The sequence below is a fragment of the Pinus tabuliformis genome, chromosome X, assembly GCF_031772625.1.
Source record: "Pinus tabuliformis cultivar Carrire ecotype Pingquan chromosome X, CPIR1, whole genome shotgun sequence".
Lineage (NCBI taxonomy): Eukaryota > Viridiplantae > Streptophyta > Pinopsida > Pinales > Pinaceae > Pinus > Pinus tabuliformis.
In genome coordinates, this window is record NC_142308.1 from 34,345,006 (window position 1) to 34,366,198 (window position 21,193).

Genomic DNA, 21,193 nt, shown 5'->3' on the forward strand with positions numbered 1-21,193 from the left:
TCAATTTGGAGTACCATGTTAACTAATAGAAAATGATAAACAATGTATGAATCATAGAATGTTGAATACATTATTATTCACATAGATATACATTTGTAATACATCTTTCTAACCGTTGGTTTCATATTCCAAGGTCTCTTGGACTCCGGTAACTATTCACATTCCACCACACCAACTCTTAGCAGATGAGGTGTCCAACAATAGGCCCTGATATTCGTGCAATAAATTGGGAATCTTCCCTACTATTTATTTATCCCTGTGGAGCGATAAAAAGGTGTCTTGTGAACTCCTAATTACCTCACATTAATTATCAACCCAGGGACGACTTTTTATTTCAAGAGTGTACTCTGTCTGAGGCGGCTATTTACTTAAGAGTAATGTTTCGCAGTATAGTGCTTAAAACCCAAAAGTAAATGAAAGCTGGAAACAAAATCTAAAGCAAGAAACTGAAATGTTCTAAACTAAATCATTCATTCAAATAACCATCAATCGAGGATATAGTAGCAATAACTCATTCCTCTAGAAATTGATGAAGGAAAAGGAATTAGAGTATGGATCATGGATCTGGGAGCATAATAGCGTCTGATGTGTCTCACGACAGCCTTGATCCTCCTCCCACACTAAAACAGTAAATGCAAGAAAATGGAATGGAAATTAGAGCATGGACCAAAGATCTGGGAGCTAAGCAGCGGCTTGCTGACTCACTACAGCTTTAGACCTTCTCTCACACCAAAGCAATAAATGCAAGAAAAAGGAAATGGCAAAAAGCAGCGTGAAATGAAATGGACAGCAGTAAAATGAAACAGCAAGAAAGAAACTAAATCTCGCGAGTTCAACACTCTCAATTCTTGGCATCAACTTACATACAAAGAAAGAGCAATCTTTTGTAAATGGAACAGCAAATCATCATCCGTATGTACATGTTCTATACTACTATAGCAATCTGAGAATAACGAATGATATGATTACGTTTCTGAACAAAGTGATATTGTCTTCAAGCCTCGCAAATGCTTATTTTATATGAATCCAATGATGATAACATTTATACAAATATCTTGCTATGGAAATAGATGTAATTCAAATAGATTCACTTCGCGTAATACAGAGACATGAGTTAAAGAACTTATTCAGATTCAGATATTAAGTATAAAGCATAGTCTATCATATGAAAGATATATCAGATTGCTGAAACAATAGAAATAAGCAAACCAAACACAATTTACCGTATAACAATACAACGGCAAGTGTCCGTTGGAGCCGGGCCCGTAGCTTCCAATGGCACCGCCGTAACTTACTTCAGATGCAGGGACGAATTGAACACCAAATCCTTTATATTGATTGCATTAACAAAAGTATACAAAATCAGATCTCAACAAGACTCCATGATCAAAGTTGTTCTGAAACTTATAATTACAACAACAGTCGTTTCTTTTCCGTCCCCCCTCTCTGATCTTTAGTTTCATTTAAATAGAGAGATCAGAGAGCATAGATAATTACAACATGATTTGTTTTACAAAATTGGATTGATTCTAACCATTTGATCAACAAGAACAAGGCGGATTTGGGTTTGCAGCTAAGATTTGGAGGGCGGCCGCAACAGCAAATCTCAGAAAATCGTGCTCAAAGAACCCTGCGTTTCTCTCTGTACAAGCCTAATTTGGGAAAACTGTTCTTTATGAAGATAATTGGGCCCGTTCTGGACAAAACCCATGTTCCGGATTTTCCAAATTCGTCTTCATTTGCTCAGAATCTTAACCGCAAAATTGTCACTCCTTAAACCAGCGAATTTCTGAGTTGGCTGATTTAAAAATCAAATCTTCAATCTGGAAGTTACTTTGGAGGCTAAAAATGGTAAATAAGGTTACAACCAACTTATTAGAACTATCATTGGTAAAATAATGCATAATAATCAATTTATTAGAAATAAAGGAGAATAAATAATATTTATTCATGAGAGCATAAATAATTAATAAAATGGATTTAAATGATAAATTATAATAAATGGCATGATGAAGAATGGTAGAAATGGGTGAAATAAACGTTCACAAGTGACAATAATAATGGTATATGACAATCTTCAAGAGGATATTTTGGATAATGGACCTAGTTATCGGTGGATCAGTTTTGACCTGTAGAAGAAATGATCTCAAGGAACTGGAATATTCACCAAGTAACCTCTAGAAAAATGATAAAATATTGATTGCACTTGGCACAACAACTCTGCTCCAGTAAGGTCCTGGAATAGAAGTGAGGAGAGCGATGGTGGAACCCTAGCTAGGGTTTTCTGCAGTTATTCGAGCCATGGCGGTTAGCAGGCAGGGATCCCGGTTCCTGTGTAAACGGCAGTCATAGACGCACCATTCACGTTTTTCTCGGGTCTTGGTTATCTTACTCGCGGTCCCCCCTGTGCATTCTCTGGCGCACTGACCTATCCTACTTTTCCGCGAACGGTCCCCGTTTCGAACCCCGTCTCCACGGCGCTACCGACAGTTTGGGATGGAGGACGAGGAGCTTGTCGATTATGAAGCGGACCCCATGCCGCATCAAGCCATCTGGGCACACTCAAGGTCGCCTCTTCTGCTGCCGCGAAGCGTTGCACTTGGTTCATCGACGGGTGCACAGACTCAGCTTCCACATCTGTCCGCTTCTGGAAAAGACAAGGCGCCGGCTCTTCCTCCTGTGGATTCCTCGCCCCTCGACTGCCCTCCCCTCTCCCCTGCGACGGCTCACCTCTTGGGCACCTGCTTCCTCAACTCCCCTATCCCTGATGTCCCTCCGCATTATCTCGCTCGACCGGTTACTGCTCCGCCCCCTCCGCTTTCGCTCCCTCCGCCCCCTCCCCCATCGAGCTCTCACTCTCCTTCCGTATCTTTTATGCCGCTGGCGCAGCATCATTCCACTTTTCCCCCCGCATCGCTCATCCCTGGTACCAGCCACACCTCTCCCCGCACTCCGATTCTCTCCGGGGCTTTCAACACCCCGTCTCTGCCGGTACGCTCCGCAGCTTCCGCCCAGCACAGCACCTCGGACCCGTGCCGAAATTCTCTAAGGGGATTTCCTTTTGGCAGACGCTCAGAGAAAGTTCCACAGGGTCGCTGTCACCGCTCTATCGACCCGGATTATATCATCAACATCGGGCCGGAAGCTCCTCTTCCGGACGTTATGGACGCCGCCAACAAAGTTCTGGTTGGTAGAGTTCGTGGCCGAACATACTCTGCAGCGCGACTTAAACTTTGGGTGGAAGAAATTTGGGGACCCTACTTCAAAGAACTCCCAGAGGTAATGGTGCTCACTAGAGGCTGGTTCGCCCTCCATTTTCAAAAGCCGGCATACACTCAGTGGGTTCTATCCCAATTTTGGCACATTGAGCTCGCCCCGGTCTTACTCAAGCGATGGGATCCCCTATTCGATCCTGAACGTGAAAAATTGGGGGAAGGACCCATTTGGGTGCGTCTGCCGGGACTACCATGGCAATTCTGGAACCTGTACACCTTCAAATTAATTGGGGACACTCTGGGTACCTACCTGGAGCACGACAGGTCATATGAGAAGACTGGAAATAGGACTATGGCTAGAATTCTAGTCCATATGGATATCAGGCCCGGCTTGGTGGAAAAAATTACACTGCATCACAACCACGTCTCACGCAAGCAGCCTCTAGATTACGAAGGTGTTCCTTACCGCTGTCGCAGGTGCCACAAAGTTGGCCACCTCTACAAGGATTGCCCTTTGATCTTGAAGGTTAATACTGAGGAAGCTAAAGGAATTCGCCAGCCGGCCACTGATATACAACATGAGGGAAACAACATCCCTATGGAGCAAGCGCAGAACCATCAGGCGAACCCTTCCATGAAGAAAGGGGACAGCGTATCAAAAGCGGCACGCAAGAAGGACCTGGCTGCTTCAGGACCGCCGAGGACACGCTCAAAGACTGCTGTCAATGCTTCTCAACCTGCGGCGACTGCACTCTCTCGACCGGGTAATGATTCCATTCCTACTTTCACACAGTCTTTTTCTATGAACATGCATTCTCTCGTTCATTCATCTGTTCATGATCCTCTTTCGGCAAATGCGTCTATTCCTTCCATTCTCTGTACCATTGCCCCTCCGCCACCCACCTTCTCCACCACCCCTCCCTCTCATAATCCTATATTGGGTGGCATGGACACCCCATCCTCTCCGGGTGCATCCGGCTCACACCACTATCATCTTAGACCTCGCGCCCGCCCCTGCACCTTGGGTCTGGGATCTTCCCCTGGACGCCACTTTAAACTAAAGCGTGGTCGACCCTCTCATTTATCTTCGGCAAAGCTACACACTGTTGCTGATGTCGCCAAGGGGCGCCAGGTTACTATTGAACGGGCACTTAGAGCAATCGAGCCCTTGACCTGTGGTGATCCATGATCTGGCTCTCCTTCAACTGCAGGGGATTAGCCAACCCCAAAAAGCGTGTGGCTCTGAAGAGACTTCTTCTAGTCTCTCGATGTGACATCATTTTCCTCCAAGAAACTCTTTGCTCGGCTGAGTCGGCGGTGCGTTACTTGCAATCCCTGCTCCCTGGTTGGACCCTGCATGGACTCGATGCGTGTGGGAGATCTGGTGGACTTCTCATAGGTATCAACTCTCGGAATGTTAGACCCCTTTCGGCCTGGGGGGGCAGCGGTTTTCTTGGCATGGACATTATCCTAGGTGAACTGGGTTTACCAATCAGGATCATCAATATTTATGGGCCAAATCAGAATCGTCTTCCTTTCTAGCAAGAATTTCTCAATGGAGGCCACATTACTCAGCATACCATATTGGGGGGGGATTTCAATTTTTCTCTGGGTGCTGGTGAGTCCTGGGGTCATAATGCCCAGTGTGATCCCATTGTGGATCAAATGCAATTGCTCCTCGACTCACACCATATTGTGGACATCCCCATGAACAAGAAACTACCTACTTGGCACAATCAGCGTACTGGTGAGGCTGCTCTGGGGCGGCGGCTGGACAGATTTATGATGCATCAGGAACTCATACAGATTTGCCCTCTATACAGACAATGGGTGGGATCTGGGGGGCTATCTGACCACCATCCGATATTCCTACAGATCAGTCAGCATAACTCGAAGCCTCGGTCTCCATTTAAATTCTTTGCCGGGCACCTAAAAGAACCGGATTATATCAAGATGGTCTCGGACTTCTGGACAACTCAGCCCCCTTTACGAGAACGGAGAAAAGCCTCTGACTTTTGTGAGAGACTCAGAAAACTCACAGGCTTAACTGAGCACTGGGCGAAATCAAAGAGGCACAGGGATGAACAGACTCTGCTAGATACCGAAGCACAGATTGCCTCATTGACTGATGAGAAGGGGGAGGGTTATCTCTCGGATGCCACAAAAACCTCCCTACAACAATTGCTTGAGGTCAAAGCAAAAATTCTACAAGAAAAGGAGGAGCAGTGGAGACTTAAAAGCAGAGCCATCTGGCTCAAAGAAGGGGACTGTAATACTAAATTCTTTCATAACATGGCTAATGGCAGAAAGGCTACAAATACCATCTGGAGACTTCCATTGGAAACAGGAGGTTGGGCCAACACTCACCAACAACTGGCAGGTATAGGGGTCTCACATTTCAAGAGGCTCTTTACGGCTCCAAATGATATAATCCTTCCAGACATCATTAGAGTTGCAGAAAAATTCCCTCGGTTTGTTGAACAGGATGACATTGGAGACCTTACAAATCCTGTCTCTGCACAAGAACTGGAAGGTACCCTTAAATGGTTCAAGCGAGACAAGAGCCCGGGACCGGATGGCTGGCCTGTTGAATTCTACCTGGCTTTCTATGAACTGCTGGGAGAGGATCTTTTAGCGGTTGTTGAGGAAAGCCGGATCTCGGGACACATCCACCCTCCTATGAACCAGACCTTCATAGCCTTGATCCCCAAATCCGATGATCCAACATCCTTCAATGATTTTTGGCCTATATCCCTCTGTAATTGCCTCTATAAAATTATTGCCAAGATCATTGCAAATCGTATCAAGCCGATCCTCTCCTCCCATATATCTGCTGAACAATTCGCTTTTCTTCAAAACCGCCATATTCAAGAGGCTATTGGTGCTGCCCAGGAAACATTACACTCTATCAAGTTGAAGAACCTTAAAGGAGTTTCCTTAAAAATTGACCTTTCAAAGGCTTTTGATAAGGTCAACTGGCTATATCTGAAAATGATACTCACCCATCTTGGCTTTCCTCATATGTTTATCAATTGGATCATGGGATGTGTATCCTCTGTCTCTTTCGCTATTCTAATAAATGGCGCTGCCTCTGATCGATTCTTCATCAACAGAGGTATCCGGCAAGGATGTCCTCTTTCTCCACTACTCTTTCTTATAGTTATGGAGGGACTGAGTAGGCTCATTGTGGATGCAAAGCGGAATGGGGAGCTGTGCGGCATCAAGATTACTGATCAATACACCATAACACACTTATTATTTGTAGACGACATTCTTATCTTCCTCAATGGCAGCATCAGAGATAGTATTGCCCTATATAATATTCTCCTTCTATTCTGTAAAGCCACGGGCATGGAGATAAATAGGGACAAGTCCACCAGATCAGTGACGAGATGTACACAACAGGAATCCTTATTGGCTGAACAATTTTTCCCATATCTGGAAAATAACCTTTTAGAAGGCATTAAATATCTTGGCTTCAGATTAAGACCGGATGGATATAAAACGGAACACTGGGCTTGGCTAGTCAACAAAATTGAAAAAAGGATCACAGGCTGGCACCATCGTTTTCTATCCAAAGCAGGCAGACTACAGTTGATCAAGTCAGTTCTGGAGGCCACTCCGGTGTATTGGATGTCCCTCACTTGGATTCCAAAGGGCATCTTACAAAAAATTCAACAACTCTGTTACAGATTCCTATGGAATGGAAATAAAAAGGGTAGGGTTTTTGCTTGGACAAGTTGGTCTATTGTATCCATGCCAAAGAAATGGGGTGGTTGGGGACTTAAATCCCTCACTGATTTTGCTCTTGCCTTAACAGCAAAACAGGGCTGGTCTCTTCTTAAGATGGATAGTTTATGGGCTGAAGTCATTCACTATAAATACATCTGGCCATCCAACATCATTGATTGGTTCCGCAGACCCTCATGGAACCAGCAGAGTGTTTCAGCTATTTGGAGAGCTACCCTCAAAGCTCTGCCTCTCATTAAGGATAATCTGTTATGGAAAATTGGGAATGGTACTCAAGTTCGAATTGGGCGTGATCCATGGACTGGGTCTGGGAACGCACACCTTTTGCCGGACGACCTTATCCGTCACCTCAATGATCGGGGCATCAAATATCTGGCTCAAGTTGGGGATCCACACAGATCCACCATTTTCTCTCAGGCATGGGTCATGGACCCACTGTGGCAGCTGACCGATGATTGGTCTGATAATTGGCAAAGATACACTCAGGCACTCACAGAATCTCATATCAAGTTACATGAGATGGATGATGAGCTTATATGGGCACCGGCCAAATCTGGCTCTTACGCTCCTAAGCTTGGATACATTAAGCTCATTGAAGACAGACAGCCTGAAACCCTCAATAGCTGGTGGTCGGATATCTGGAAGCTACACGCTCAGCCTAGGACCAGACTATTATTGTGGAATATTTTGGCAAATAAAATACCTACTGGGGAGAACCTTAAAAAAAGAGCATTCGCGGGTCCGAACTGGTGTGTTCTGTGCAGAAAGGCGGAGGAATCTACAATACATCTCTTTATGACTTGCGAGACCACTGGTATGATCTGGCAGCAGGTTACCCAGTCCCTCAATATCCCCACTGTCTGGCAGGCAAATGACTTACTAGCTGCCTGGGCGCACTGGTGGTCTGCTGTGCCCTCGGAAAAGGCTAGGAACCTCCCTCTTGTTGTGTCTTGGTATATTTGGATAAATCGCAACAATATTATATTCGAGCAGGGCAGGGTAAACTGGCAGCTCCTCTCGCCCACCATTTGCGCTGCCTACTCAGAAATCCCTTTTGAGTCGAAACCAAATCCTCCCAGGCATATTGTGCCCGAAATCATCAACAGAGAGATACCTTGGGCTTATTTTGATGGGGCCGCATCGGAACGCGGTTGTGGCGGGGGTATTCTTTTTCATGTTACAGACTCACATTTTTTCCACCTGAGATTGGGACTCGGGAGGGGCACCAATAATCATGCAGAGCTTATCACTCTGAGACATCTACTATACTTTGCACTATCTAAACATTATCGACAAATTCAAATTTTTGGAGACTCAAAGATAGTGATTGACTGGGCCAATAATAATTCTGTCTGTCACACTTATTCTTTGAAACATATCTTGGAAGAAATTGTTTTTCTCAAAACATTTTTTGACCGGATCACTGTTTCTCATATCTACAGGGAAAGAAATTCAACTGCTGACCGGCTCTCGAAAGAAGCGGCGGATCGGCCTTTAGGTGATTGGATGATTGAAGAATACAGTCCAGATGGGATGCACAGGTTTTATCATCGTCCGTATATTGATGGTCTCCAACTTGGGGGAGGCTTCCCCATCTAAATTTTTTTGGATATACAGAACATTTTGTACATATCGGCTTTACATGACAGTCACTGTTATTTTTGTTTTCAGTACATGACCGGAGGTCATACCTCACTCTTTGCTTCTCTACTGAACTCTAAGTTATATTTCTGTTTATATTGTATGGATACAGTCCTTTCGTATCCAAGAGACACCTACTGAATGTATTTTTTGTAACATTTCAGAACTGTGGTCGATACCACACATATGCATATGCCTTGGCATCTACAACATGTAATCTCTATTACTTCTTCATAATAGAAATTACGAACTCTATTTTCCCCGGAAAAAATAATGGTATATTAACGACTCTACACACCCCCACACTCAATATATTGCATGTCCTCATGCAACGAAAACTGAATATATTGCATGTCCTCATGCAACCCAAAGACAAAAACCCATGTGTTAACCAAGCAATAAAAAAATATGTTCATCTCAGCTCATGAAATGGATAGAACAAATGAATTCTTCCTTAATTAATGAATATTCACTTTTGGTAATCTTGATGAAGGCATAACAATTTTTACATTGACATTCAATTATATGTATATATGAAGTTGCAACAAAATATGATATATGTAACAGCAAACTTCATGAACCATTTTCTCAAAAACTTACAAACCAGCTTTTGTTGAAATTTGGCAAGTAAATTTATAATATATGAATGCCTTTATGATCCAAGAATCAGATTGTTTTGATGCATGGATCATGAGATATAAACAAAATGGCTGTAGGTGAGAGTGCATGATTTCCGAAATTTTATGAACCAATTTATCTTGAATTTATCTAGATATGTGAATTTTAATAGTATGTCTGTGTTTCCTAGAGATCACAAGAATTGAGTTCATAGGTTTTGAAAATATCAGGGAAATCAATTTCTATACTGAAATTGTATGCCTTAAAAGAAAATAGAAAACATCCATCATGCGTAGCAATTCCTCCCCCTCTTTGAAAAATTAGCATGCCCTCATGCGATGCTAGAAAACAAATAGAGGTGGTTGCTATCAGCTGTTGAATTCTATGCTTGGTGTAAAACAACATGAAATAAGGGAGGTGTTGAGAGTGAATAAGAATAGCAATGGATGTTAAAGAATATGAATGACATGGTCATAAGAAAGAAATGAAGGAACACTCCCCCATACTCGGAAATGATATGCTGCTGAAAAAGGGAAAGTGGTAAAGATGTGGAATGAAGGATGACAAATAATGCTCAAAATGGATTTTCAGTAGATTCTCCTAAATTTATAATAAATTAGAAAACTATGCAATTTTACCTCGAGTTTTACCTCCAAAAAATGTGGAATGACATATAAATACTGGCAGTTGTTGAAGCTGATGTAGGCAGAGTTGGTGCTGAAAGTGATGCAAAAGGTGGAATCCAGGTAAGCACATAATGTCTGAAGAGTTGTTCATGTTCGCAAGTTGCTCGAGCCGCGTCTGTTAGTTGCAATAGTGTGGTCATGCTGTGAATAGAATTTTGCCCATACTTGTTGTTTTCCTGTAAACAAAGCACTATTTTGCATACAATGTGCTTGAATCCATAGTGTTAGCTTTGAATATCAACAGATAAGATGCATGCAAAATTGCAATTAGAAAAACTCAAATCAACAAGGTATGGCAAAGTGCAGTAATCATATCGCATGCAATCCCATAATGCATACATTCCCCCCTCCAATTGGAAAATGGGTTCCATAACCATAAAGCATATGAAAGGGGTGGTGCTGACGGCAAGGCAATGGAATGAACAATATATCAGTAAGGGAGGCAGAGTACACTTATCAATGATAGGACGGTGAAAGTTATGGTTATTTTGAGAGCAAAGTGTGTAAAGATAGTTATGAATAAGAGATAGGACGCTTTGGAGTGATGATAGTTTATGCAAAACGAAAAAGGACAACAATATGCTAAAAAGATGCTTTGCTGACGGTATTCTAGCTGAAAATGATGTGATTGATCATAAAACAATTTCTCATGCATAAAGGTTCAAACAGGGAAAAAGTTAAGGAAATAACTTCTCTGATAAAAGGAAAATAAGAAAAGGGTATTATAATAATAATTGACGATAAGATATAACTTCAATACCATAAGCAGAGCCACTGCTGCCAGCAGGCGTCCATAGCCTCGGCAGGGTTGCTTTTTAATCCATATGAGCCAGAATCCTCAATTTATAACTAGAGAATTTCAGTGTTGTTCTACAGAAGAGATCAATGTGCTGGCATGGTAACCAGATAACCACACTGCCATTCACTAGGATGTAGCAAAAGTGATCAAGCCGGCTCGTGATGAGACCTCTTGTTCCAAGGATAATTTGGCTATCCAATGGATCATAACCTTGGTGTGGTGGCCATAATGGGAATGTCACTTTGTTACAGCCTTATGAACATGGTAGGCTGGCTCGTAATAAGACCCCCTATCCTCCATCTGCGAACAAAATTTTGTTGTTATTACACATTTTTATGATAAAAAGAGGGAGGCTCAGTACTCCTTAAGAGCAGGGATGGCGGAAGAAGTTGAACATGTCAATATAAAAAAATATACCCATAATCTCATTTATTACAGACAGAGAAGATTATAACCAGGAAGGGTGGAACCAGCATGGTATTAAGATGATCAATCAATATCATGTACAGCAAAAAACAATGCAGTAAAGTAATATATAAATAATTGTGTCCCTTTTTGAAAAGAATCTAACATCAAGGAGTTGTCCTGTTAAAGATCATAACGTAAATGATAATACTTGCTTCAAAAGAATCCATAATTCTTGTCCTCATAAAAATAGTGTACTTCATGCCATGAAAGAGAATCAGGAGAATGTGGTTGAGCTGACTATGAATAATCCCACAAGAGAAAGGAAAGGGTTGCCCTCAAAAATATTCCCAAAGTGTTGCTCTTTTGAATGAACAGCAAAAACACTCACAAAGCGGTGTTTTGTGTAAGGAACATCAAAGAAAATGCACAAAAAAAAAAAACAAAAATACATACAAAAAACGTGAAAATGCAAATGTCGTTCGAAAAATCCCAAATGCTGTTTCTTCTGAGAAAGGAACAACAGAGACACTCAAATGTTGTTCTTTTTCGCAAAGGATGAGCAAAAACACACAAGTGTTGTTCCTTTTCGCAAAGGAACAGCAAAAACATGCACGTGCTGTTCCTTTTCGCAAAGGAACAGCAAAAAAACACGCAAGTGCTGTTCCTTTTTGAAAAGGAACAACAAAATCACACAAATGCTGTTCCATTTCGAAAAGGAACAGCAAAAACACACAAATGTTGTTCCATTTCGAAAAGGAACAACAAAAACACGCAAGTGTTGTTCCTTTTCGAAAAGGAACAGCAAAATCACACAAATGTTGTTCCATTTCGAAAAGGAACAGCAAAATCACACAAATGCTGTTCCATTTCGAAAATGAACAGCAAAATCACACAAATGCTGTTCCATTTCGAAAAGGAACGGCAAAAACACACAAATGCTGTTCCATTTCGAAAAGGAACGGCAAAAACACACAAATGCTGTTCCATTTCGAAAAGGAACGGCAAAAACACACAAATGCTGTTCCATTTCGAAAAGGAACAGCAAAAACACACAAATGCTGTTCCATTTCGAAAAGGAACAGCAAAAACACGCAAGTGCTGTTCCATTTCGAAAAGGAACAGCAAAATCACACAAATGTTGTTCCATTTCGAAAGGAACAGCAAAAATAGCAAAAACACGCAAAGAATGAATTAGCTGTTCACTGCATTGATGCTGAGGATGAGTTGCACTTTGAATGAAGCAACACCTGAAACACAAAATATAAAAGAAATTAGAAAAAAACAACATTTTATTTAAAAACAATATGTAAAATAAATTGAGTTGCAACAGCTATGATGTTATGTCAAAAAAATGATCTATTCGAAAAATGTTTTGGCAGCAAAGACATGACATGAATCTTCAAATGGAAATCAATTCTTCATTTGTTCTATTATGAATCCGTTGGGTAATGATTTGGATAAAATTCCTTTGTTTTATAAAAATTTCTTTGAAAAGTCACTCGTCCATAAATTGACCTTCTTTATTTTCCCAGGACCTGCAAAAAACGAGTGTCTACCTGCAATAAAACATTCAATCATGGAGAAAGAGAGGTGATCGGGCTCCCCTAATCCAAGAATTATGCAAAAAATAACAAGTAGTTACTCTGTTATAACAAATCCATAGAGAAAATAACAAAGTAAAATTTATTTGTTACCTGCGGGAGAGCAGTGGTCGACCATACTAACCAGCAGTGTTTTAATCACAACTTCTTTGTTTTTCGTCCAAATTGAGTGATTCCAAAGCCAAATGAGAGCTAAATCAAAGTTTTATCTCCAGTAGAAACAGGTTTTAAAAATTCAATCATATGATATGTCAAATTTGTTTAGAACAACCTGCATAATAGAGTCATTTTCGATTACCCGGCTTAGACCAACAGTTGATATTTCAAGCATAACTTTTTCGTTTGATGTCAGATTCGAATGATTCAAATTGGAAATGAAAATAGATTCATTTATTGATCTCCAATAGAAACAGGTTTTGAAGACAAGAAGAATTGATAGGTCAAATACTTTAAGGAACAGCTGGAAAGACATAGTTTTAAGGGTGCTGATTTACGATAGACAGTCAGTATTTTGATCATAACTTCCCCATACGATATCGAAAATGAGTGATTCCAATTGCATTGTAAACTAGATTCATAGGGGAACCTACCATAGAAACAGGTTTTAAAAATTCATTCATTTGGGCCTCCAAAAACTGACTGTCCCAACTCTGTTCCTGTGCTGCCTGCTAGACATCCGGTCAATGTTTTGGCTCTAACTTTTTCGTTTCAAATCCAAATTGAGTGATTCAAATTGGATTGGAAAGTAGACATCAAGGGCTACTTAGGATTGAAACAGGTTTTAAAAATATTCATTTTTGGTCCCTCAAAACATGACTGTCCCGACTGTTTTTCCAGAAAGTTCATCAAGCCCGCAAGCCAAAAAAAATGAAATTCAAGCATTTTTTCAAATTGGTGATAAAAATGAAAATGAGTGTTTGTAGAACTTACTATTTCAATTATGATTCATCCACATACACAAATTATAAAAAAATTATCACCGATGTTGATTTGCATAACATGTTGCAACAAAAACCCTAGTTTTACATGGAAAAACAAAAGGCATTTATTTATTCCCTTATTTATTTTATTTTCTTTTCTCCACTATCCTACTCTTCTTTGAGAATCGAATATGTTTATGTATAAGAGTATTTCCAGTGGAACCATTTTAGAAATAAGGCCTCTTGTATGCACATACCCAAATTTGAAAAATACATGTTGATAAAAATTAGGGTATGAGAAGCCAACTTCCCTTGAAAAGATGGAGTCAAAAATTGTTGAAGTATGGAGCAATGTTGCAAACAAGTGATGGAGTGAAACCAACCTTCAATGTATGCGTTACTTTGTTGATTTCTCATATCCATCAAATCATGAAGTCCTTGGTCTTTTAAAATAATTTGTTGATGCATCCTACAAGAAACCTCATTTTCTTCCATAGCTTCTACAATTTTTGCATTTGAAACATTCTGAATCTCATTGTAGGTTTTCTCTAATAACACATGTGAGATAGAATGGGTGGGAAGGGTGGGTAAACTTGCCAGCTCAACATTGTAAGCATGTTGTACCGGTTTATTATGGTGAGGGTGTGGAATTAGTTGAGCAGGAAAATGTGTAAAGAATGGAGCATTTTGATGATGTGGCTAATTGGGTTGTGTGAATGGTTTTGATGGGCAAGCAAGGTGTTGTGAAAGAGCTGGTGGAGAATATGGAGAATTTGCTTGTGCTACAAGATGAGGGAGAGTAGTCATGCCATCATAAGATGAACCGTGCCCCACTTGTAAACAAGATAGGTGGTTAAATTGAAATTGACATGGCTGCCCTAACACATTAGTATTCCATAATGGATTATGCAAGTAAGAAAGTGGAGAGGGAGTGTTTTGAACCATACCTGTAGGCCATGATTTCCGTGGTTTTGACCTTGTTGCAGCTTCCTCATTTCTTTGATATGCTACTTCCATCGTAGATAAGGAAGAGTAACCATCTACGGTATGCTCCTTTCGGTCATGAGGGCAAAACACCTCATCAAATTCTTCATTTTTATGAACCTGCAAAACATCCAATTTTGCATTTAGAGAGCTAATAAAATCAACTTTAAGATTTTCAAATAAAACATTGATTTCAGCTCTTATGTCTCCTATTCTTGTAGCAGATTTGGAAAACAAAGAAAAAACATCTCTAGAATTCTTACCAGCCTTAGAGATTCCTCTTGAATACCTTATGCACAACTCACAAACATCATCATATGATAACTGAAAAACATCACCTTTTCCTATCAGATTTAAAAGTTCTAAAAATTCATCTTTGATTCCTTTAAGGAGGAGTGTTTTTAAGATCTCTTTTTCCAAATGCTTATGCTTTGATTTTTGAAGGTTGTAATGAAATCGATCTACATAGTCCTCCAAACTTTCATCTTCCCCTTGTATCATATCGAAAATATCTTCATTGGCTTTGCAATAGTCTTGGTACTTCTTCAAGAATATGTTCTTCATGTCCTCCCATGATTGGATGCAATTCCCACCTAGGCTCATGAACCATCGGAGAGCTGCTCCTTTTAGAGTAAGAGGAAACACTTTCAATTTTTGATCATTTGTACGATAATCATATCCTCTACAAAGTATTTCAAACTCAAACAAAAATGTATGTGGATCTTCATTTGCTAAACCATGAAAATTTGGTAAAGATGGGGGAATTATGTGCATTTGTGTCACTCCTAGATCTTTGATAGGAAATTCAAAAGAAGAAACGTGAGCCATTTCTTACCATAATATATGATGTTCTTCATGTGTTTCTTCAAGGCTCCTTCTTCAAATGTTCCTGTCAATTAGTTAGTGAAATGGGTGGTGCTTACATCACCACTTAAGCGAAATCATGTGATTCATTTTTTTTTAAATTTCTATTTTTCCTAATAATTCACACAAAAATTCAAACATCTATTTCTACTCTAGGTTCTTTAACAGTCCTGCTGGAAAGCGGACGGGGGAGCAGGGCTTTTACATGCTCCGTACGCAGGTTCTTACCTTCCGTTTTTAAGATCCAACTCTTCCCTAGCAGGAAGTCATCAAATTCACACTACTCTTTAGAAATGGCTACACTCTCCCCGGCAACGGCGCCAAAATGTGGAGTGATAAAAAGGTGTCTTGTGAACTCCTAATTACCTCACATTAATTATCAACCCAGGGACGACTTTTTATTTCAAGAGTGTACTCTGTCTGAGGCGGCTATTTACTTAAGAGTAATGTTTCGCAGTATAGTGCTTAAAACCCAAAAGTAAATGAAAGCTAGAAACAAAATCTAAAGCAAGAAACTGAAATGTTCTAAACTAAATCATTCATTCAAATAACCATCAATCGAGGATATAGTAGCAATAACTCATTCCTCTAGAAATTGATGAAGGAAAAGGAATTAGAGTATGGATCATGGATCTGGGAGCATAATAGCGTCTGCTGTGTCTCACGACAGCCTTGATCCTCCTCCCACACTAAAACAGTGAATGCAAGAAAATGGAATGGAAATTAGAGCATGGACCAAAGATCTGGGAGCTAAGCAGCGGCTTGCTGACTCACTACAGCTTTAGACCTTCTCTCACACCAAAGCAATAAATGCAAGAAAAAGGAAATGGCAAAAAGCAGCGTGAAATGAAATGGACAGCAGTAAAATGAAACAGCAAGAAAGAAACTAAATCTCGCGAGTTCAACACTCTCAATTCTTGGCATCAACTTACATACAAAGAAAGAGCAATCTTTTGTAAATGGAATAGCAAATCATCATCCGTATGTACATGTTCTATACTACTATAGCAATCTGAGAATAACGAATGATATGATTACGTTTCTGAACAAAGTGATATTGTCTTCAAGCCTCGCAAATGCTTATTTTATATGAATCCAATGATGATAACATTTATACAAATATCTTGCTATGGAAATAGATGTAATTCAAATAGATTCACTTCGCGTAATACAGAGACATGAGTTAAAGAACTTATTCAGATTCAGATATTAAGTATAAAGCATAGTCTATCATATGAAAGATATATCAGATTGCTGAAACAATAGAAATAAGCAAACCAAACACAATTTACCGTATAACAATACAACGGCAAGTGTCCGTCGGAGCCGGGCCCGTAGCTTCCAATGGCACCGCCGTAACTTACTTCAGATGCAGGGACGAATTGAACACCAAATCCTTTATATTGATTGCATTAACAAAAGTATACAAAATCAGATCTCAACAAGACTCCATGATCAAAGTTGTTCTGAAACTTATAATTACAACAACAGTCGTCCTCTTCCGTCCCCCCTCTCTGATCTTTAGTTTCATTTAAATAGAGAGATCAGAGAGCATAGATAATTACAACATGATTTGTTTTACAAAATTGGATTGATTCTAACCATTTGATCAACAAGAACAAGGCGGATTTGGGTTTGCAGCTAAGATTTGGAGGGCGGCCGCAACAGCAAATCTCAGAAAATCGTGCTCAAAGAACCCTGCGTTTCTCCCTGTACAAGCCGAATTTGGGCAAACTGTTCTTTATGAAGATAATTGGGCCCGTTCTGGACAAAACCCATGTTCCGGATTTTCCAAATTCGTCTTCATTTGCTCAGAATCTTAACCGTAAAATTGTCACTCCTTAAACCAGCGAATTTCTGAGTTGGCTGATTTAAAAATCAAATCTTCAATCTGGAAGTTACTTTGGAGGCTAAAAATGGTAAATAAGGTTACAACCAACTTATTAGAACTATCATTGGTAAAATAATGCATAATAATCAATTTATTAGAAATAAAGGAGAATAAATAATATTTATTCATGAGAGCATAAATAATTAATAAAATGGATTTAAATGATAAATTATAATAAATGGCATGATGAAGAATGGTAGAAATGGGTGAAATAAACGTTCACAAGTGACAATAATAATGGTATATTAACGACTCTACAATCCCAATAATGATAAACTTAGGCTTTTATTTAATGCCAATTTTTACCTTGCACCTTTTGATAGGCTTGGAATAATTTGCGAACACTAGTTCTAAACCTACTGCAACACACTCTCCTTTTGTACCAGGTATCTAAAAGTTCTTTCGGTCATCTTCTTCTTCGTATTCCTCTATGTCGTTGTAGAATTGCATGAATTATTTGACCTTTTGATAGTATCTATGTGCGATACACAAGGGTACTAACTTCTGTTCAGTTTGAATTCTGGTCTAAAAATATTTCGTTTCCCAGTCTTCAAAGATATAACTACTTGAGGATCATCCAATTCAAATCTAAAAGTCACCTTGAATTTTTGAGATATTTTTGCCTGATCTATTGTTCCTATGTGCACCTCCAACTCTGTATACTAGTTTCTAGGGATGGTATCTATTATCACTCCAATATTTTTCAAGAATTGATTAGAAAGAAATGATCGGAGGTAACCACAAACCTACTTTGGAGATTATGACCTAGCCTTCTTAATTCTCAGAGAGGGCTCTATCTTTATGATTTAACTTTGTTTAGTTATTTGATTTTAGGCTAGTTATGATTATACTTGGGTTTTGATTTGGATTTGGTAGTGGGATCACTTACTTAGATGAAAAGAGAGATGTCTTTTACCATTGGGCTATGGGGTCAAATATCAAACAAACATGACTGAATCAAGTTCTAAAAATAGTGTCTACAAGGCAAGATAGCAGAGTTACTTCAGATCTCAAGGCTGGATGGTGAAGTGGTTTTCAATCGGATCCAAAGAGCGATTAAGGGTTCCTTGGGCCGGATTATGAAGAAAGTGAAAGAGGTCAACCGGGATGGGAGAGAAATTAAGGATTCTCAGATTCGGATATCAGAAGAAAACATGGAAATGATCAACTGTTCAAGACAGAGTGTACTTAAACAAACTCTAACATAAATTTCCAGTTAATTCATTCATACTTTAGATAACACTTAAGTTTGTGAAAAACATAAGAAAATAACAAATTTGACAAAGAAAATACTTCATTGTAATAGCTCAACACATGAATCCTGTAATGCAATCTCTTTATTACTTGGTCAAATCTGCTAACTTGAAAAATTGGTACAATAGCCCTTATGTTTATGATCAAAATAACTCTACAAATGTATAGCAATCCACACTCAATACTTCGAATTATGAAGTATTTATACAAAAATAATTTACAAAATATCCCAAATTGTCTTGGAAATTAATCTAGGAGAAAGAAATATCTTCATGCAAGAAGATGGAGACAGTTATTGAACTGTTGTTTTCTATCCCTGTTTATTAAGTTGTGTTGTCTTTAAGCTATGATATTTTGCCTTTTAATCTCTACTTTGCTGTTGGTTTTCACACTGGATATTCTTTTCATTCTAGCCTTTCAACTAATACACTTTCACCTGATACTCTTTTACCTTGTTGGCCTGTCATTATCCTTTTACTGTGCCTTTTACCCTTACTGTACATTTTTACATTTTAACTGTGTATTTCTATAGTAAGTCAATCAATTTCTCCCATGTTTCTGCATCTGGTAATTGGATATTTATCATTTTCCTATAAATCTCATCTGCCTCCATGTACTTGGAAAAAGTGGGCTTATTCACAAAAAGGTATTTTACCTCATGTTGGAGGTAAAACAAGTTCTTAAAAGTTTGGTATAGGACCTTGCCAGTTGGCATACCCTTCATAGATGAAGTGTTCATTTGATCCCTGGCCACTTCTCTAATTTTTCTATTGTAGTCCTCTTGTGGCATTAACTTATCATTTATTACCAAGGGATTGGGTAGACCCTTTTGCCTCAAAACTTCAAATTTAACCATGAACCTGTATATAGCTAGTTGCATGGTTTGGCACTTATCTTCAAGGTTTAGCATTAAATTCCTCTTGGTGAGGACCCTTTTTACTTCCAGTATTGTATATTTCCTGTCAGGTATCTCTAATTCTTGCAATTCATAATTATTTTTGGCGTTAATGAAGTGAATGATCCTTGTTGCTTCCTCTGGCATATCTCTCAATTCTGTTTTCACTCTCTGTATGGCTTATGTAGCCTGCTTCACCAAGTCAATTTTCTCATTCATTCTGGTGGATTTCTGCAATTCTTCTTTGTGCATAATCTATGCAAGCTTATAGTCAGTCTCTAGACTGGTCACCTTTTCTTTGAGCTTGTTCATTTATGTGGTCTAAATGGACGTGTCTTCCATTGCCTTGACCAATTTACTAGCCTCATCACCTGTTGACCCTATTGCTGATGTAGATGTTGTAGAAGATGGTAGTGTTGTAGCCATTGGAGTTGTAGAGCTAATGATGCTGCCAAAGTGGAAGGTACGACAGTAGTAACTGTTGGGATAGCAGTAGCAGGGGCAGTCTCAAGACTAGCTTGTTTTAACTGTATCATGCTATCTAACTCCTTTTCCATTTCCTTCAATTGATCATTTAATTGTAAAACCAGGTCCATCATCTCCTCTTGATGTGTTTGGCTCTCCAGTACCTCTTTTATCTATGGGTGCTCTAAATGAGGAAGTTTTAGTTGTTTTTTAAGAGCTGCAATGTCCTCATTCTTCTTCTTGATCAATTTCTCAACCACTTTGATGTCATTGGGATCATGTCCCAGCTCAATTACCAAGTCCTCCAATGACTTGATCCTGTTGTCCTTGGCATGTGAGGAAGCCTTTTTGAATTCGTATTGAGTTGTAATGTTATCTAATGAACTCTGCAACTTATGTGCAACCATGGACTTTCCTGTCAAGGTGGAGTAGATCATCTCTCCTGCCTGCTTGTGAATTCTATTTGGTCAATGGGATGAAAATCCCTGACCAACACCTCAAATTCTGTTTTTCTGTAGTCCGCTCATGTCTTTGCCTGCTGGACAATTGGTTGCATGAAGGACACCTGCATTTTTCTTGCTTTGATGTCAAAAGCTGACATCAACCTGCTTTGATTTGTTGGTGTATGCTTAAAGTACTGAGCATAGGTTTCAACCTTCAACTTTTCATTTCTCAATTTGATTTCCTTGTATCGGTCCTTGATGTCTTTTTCTCTATTTGTTGGCCTAGTGAAAGAAGAAACCTCAACATTGAGTTGTCTCTCAATCAGTTGAGTGTTAGATGTTGAAGGTTGTTGTGTTTCTCCTGAAGCAACTGTGCCTTTGCTTCTTTCCACCATTGTATCAGTGTTAGTGATTTCCACTGATTCAATGGTTTCTTCCTGTTTAGTTACAGGATTTAGCTTGGGCCTTTTCCTAAGCTCAAACTGCTCATATGTGGTTTCCATAGTAGAACTAGAACCCTCCTCCCTGTTTCTCTTTGGGTTTCTCTCCTCATTTGCTGGGGTCTGTAAAACAGGAGGAATATTCATGGGTTCCCCTAGTTTTGTAACCTGCAAGAAAGAACTTTCATCAATTTGTTTCTCTACATCAATCAATGTATTTTCTACATACACTATTGTGATATCCATGTCAATTAGAGTGTTTTCCAACCATTATGATTGGTTGGAAAACCTCTCAATATCCGGTCTATGATGGTGGATG

The 21,193-nt window shown here is 39.5% G+C and overlaps 1 protein-coding gene across 1 annotated transcript in view; it reads left to right on the top strand.

Moving 5' to 3' along the window:
- Nucleotides 1-4,922: 4,922 nt before the first annotated feature.
- The window catches only part of LOC149138200 (uncharacterized), a 111,357-nt gene continuing 95,086 nt past the window's right edge, over nt 4,923-21,193 (top strand). Inside the window, exon 1 of the mRNA XM_089450283.1 lies at nt 4,923-7,964. Within this exon, the coding sequence (XP_089306409.1) occupies nt 4,923-7,964 (3,042 nt within the window). The remainder of the gene's footprint in view (nt 7,965-21,193) is intronic.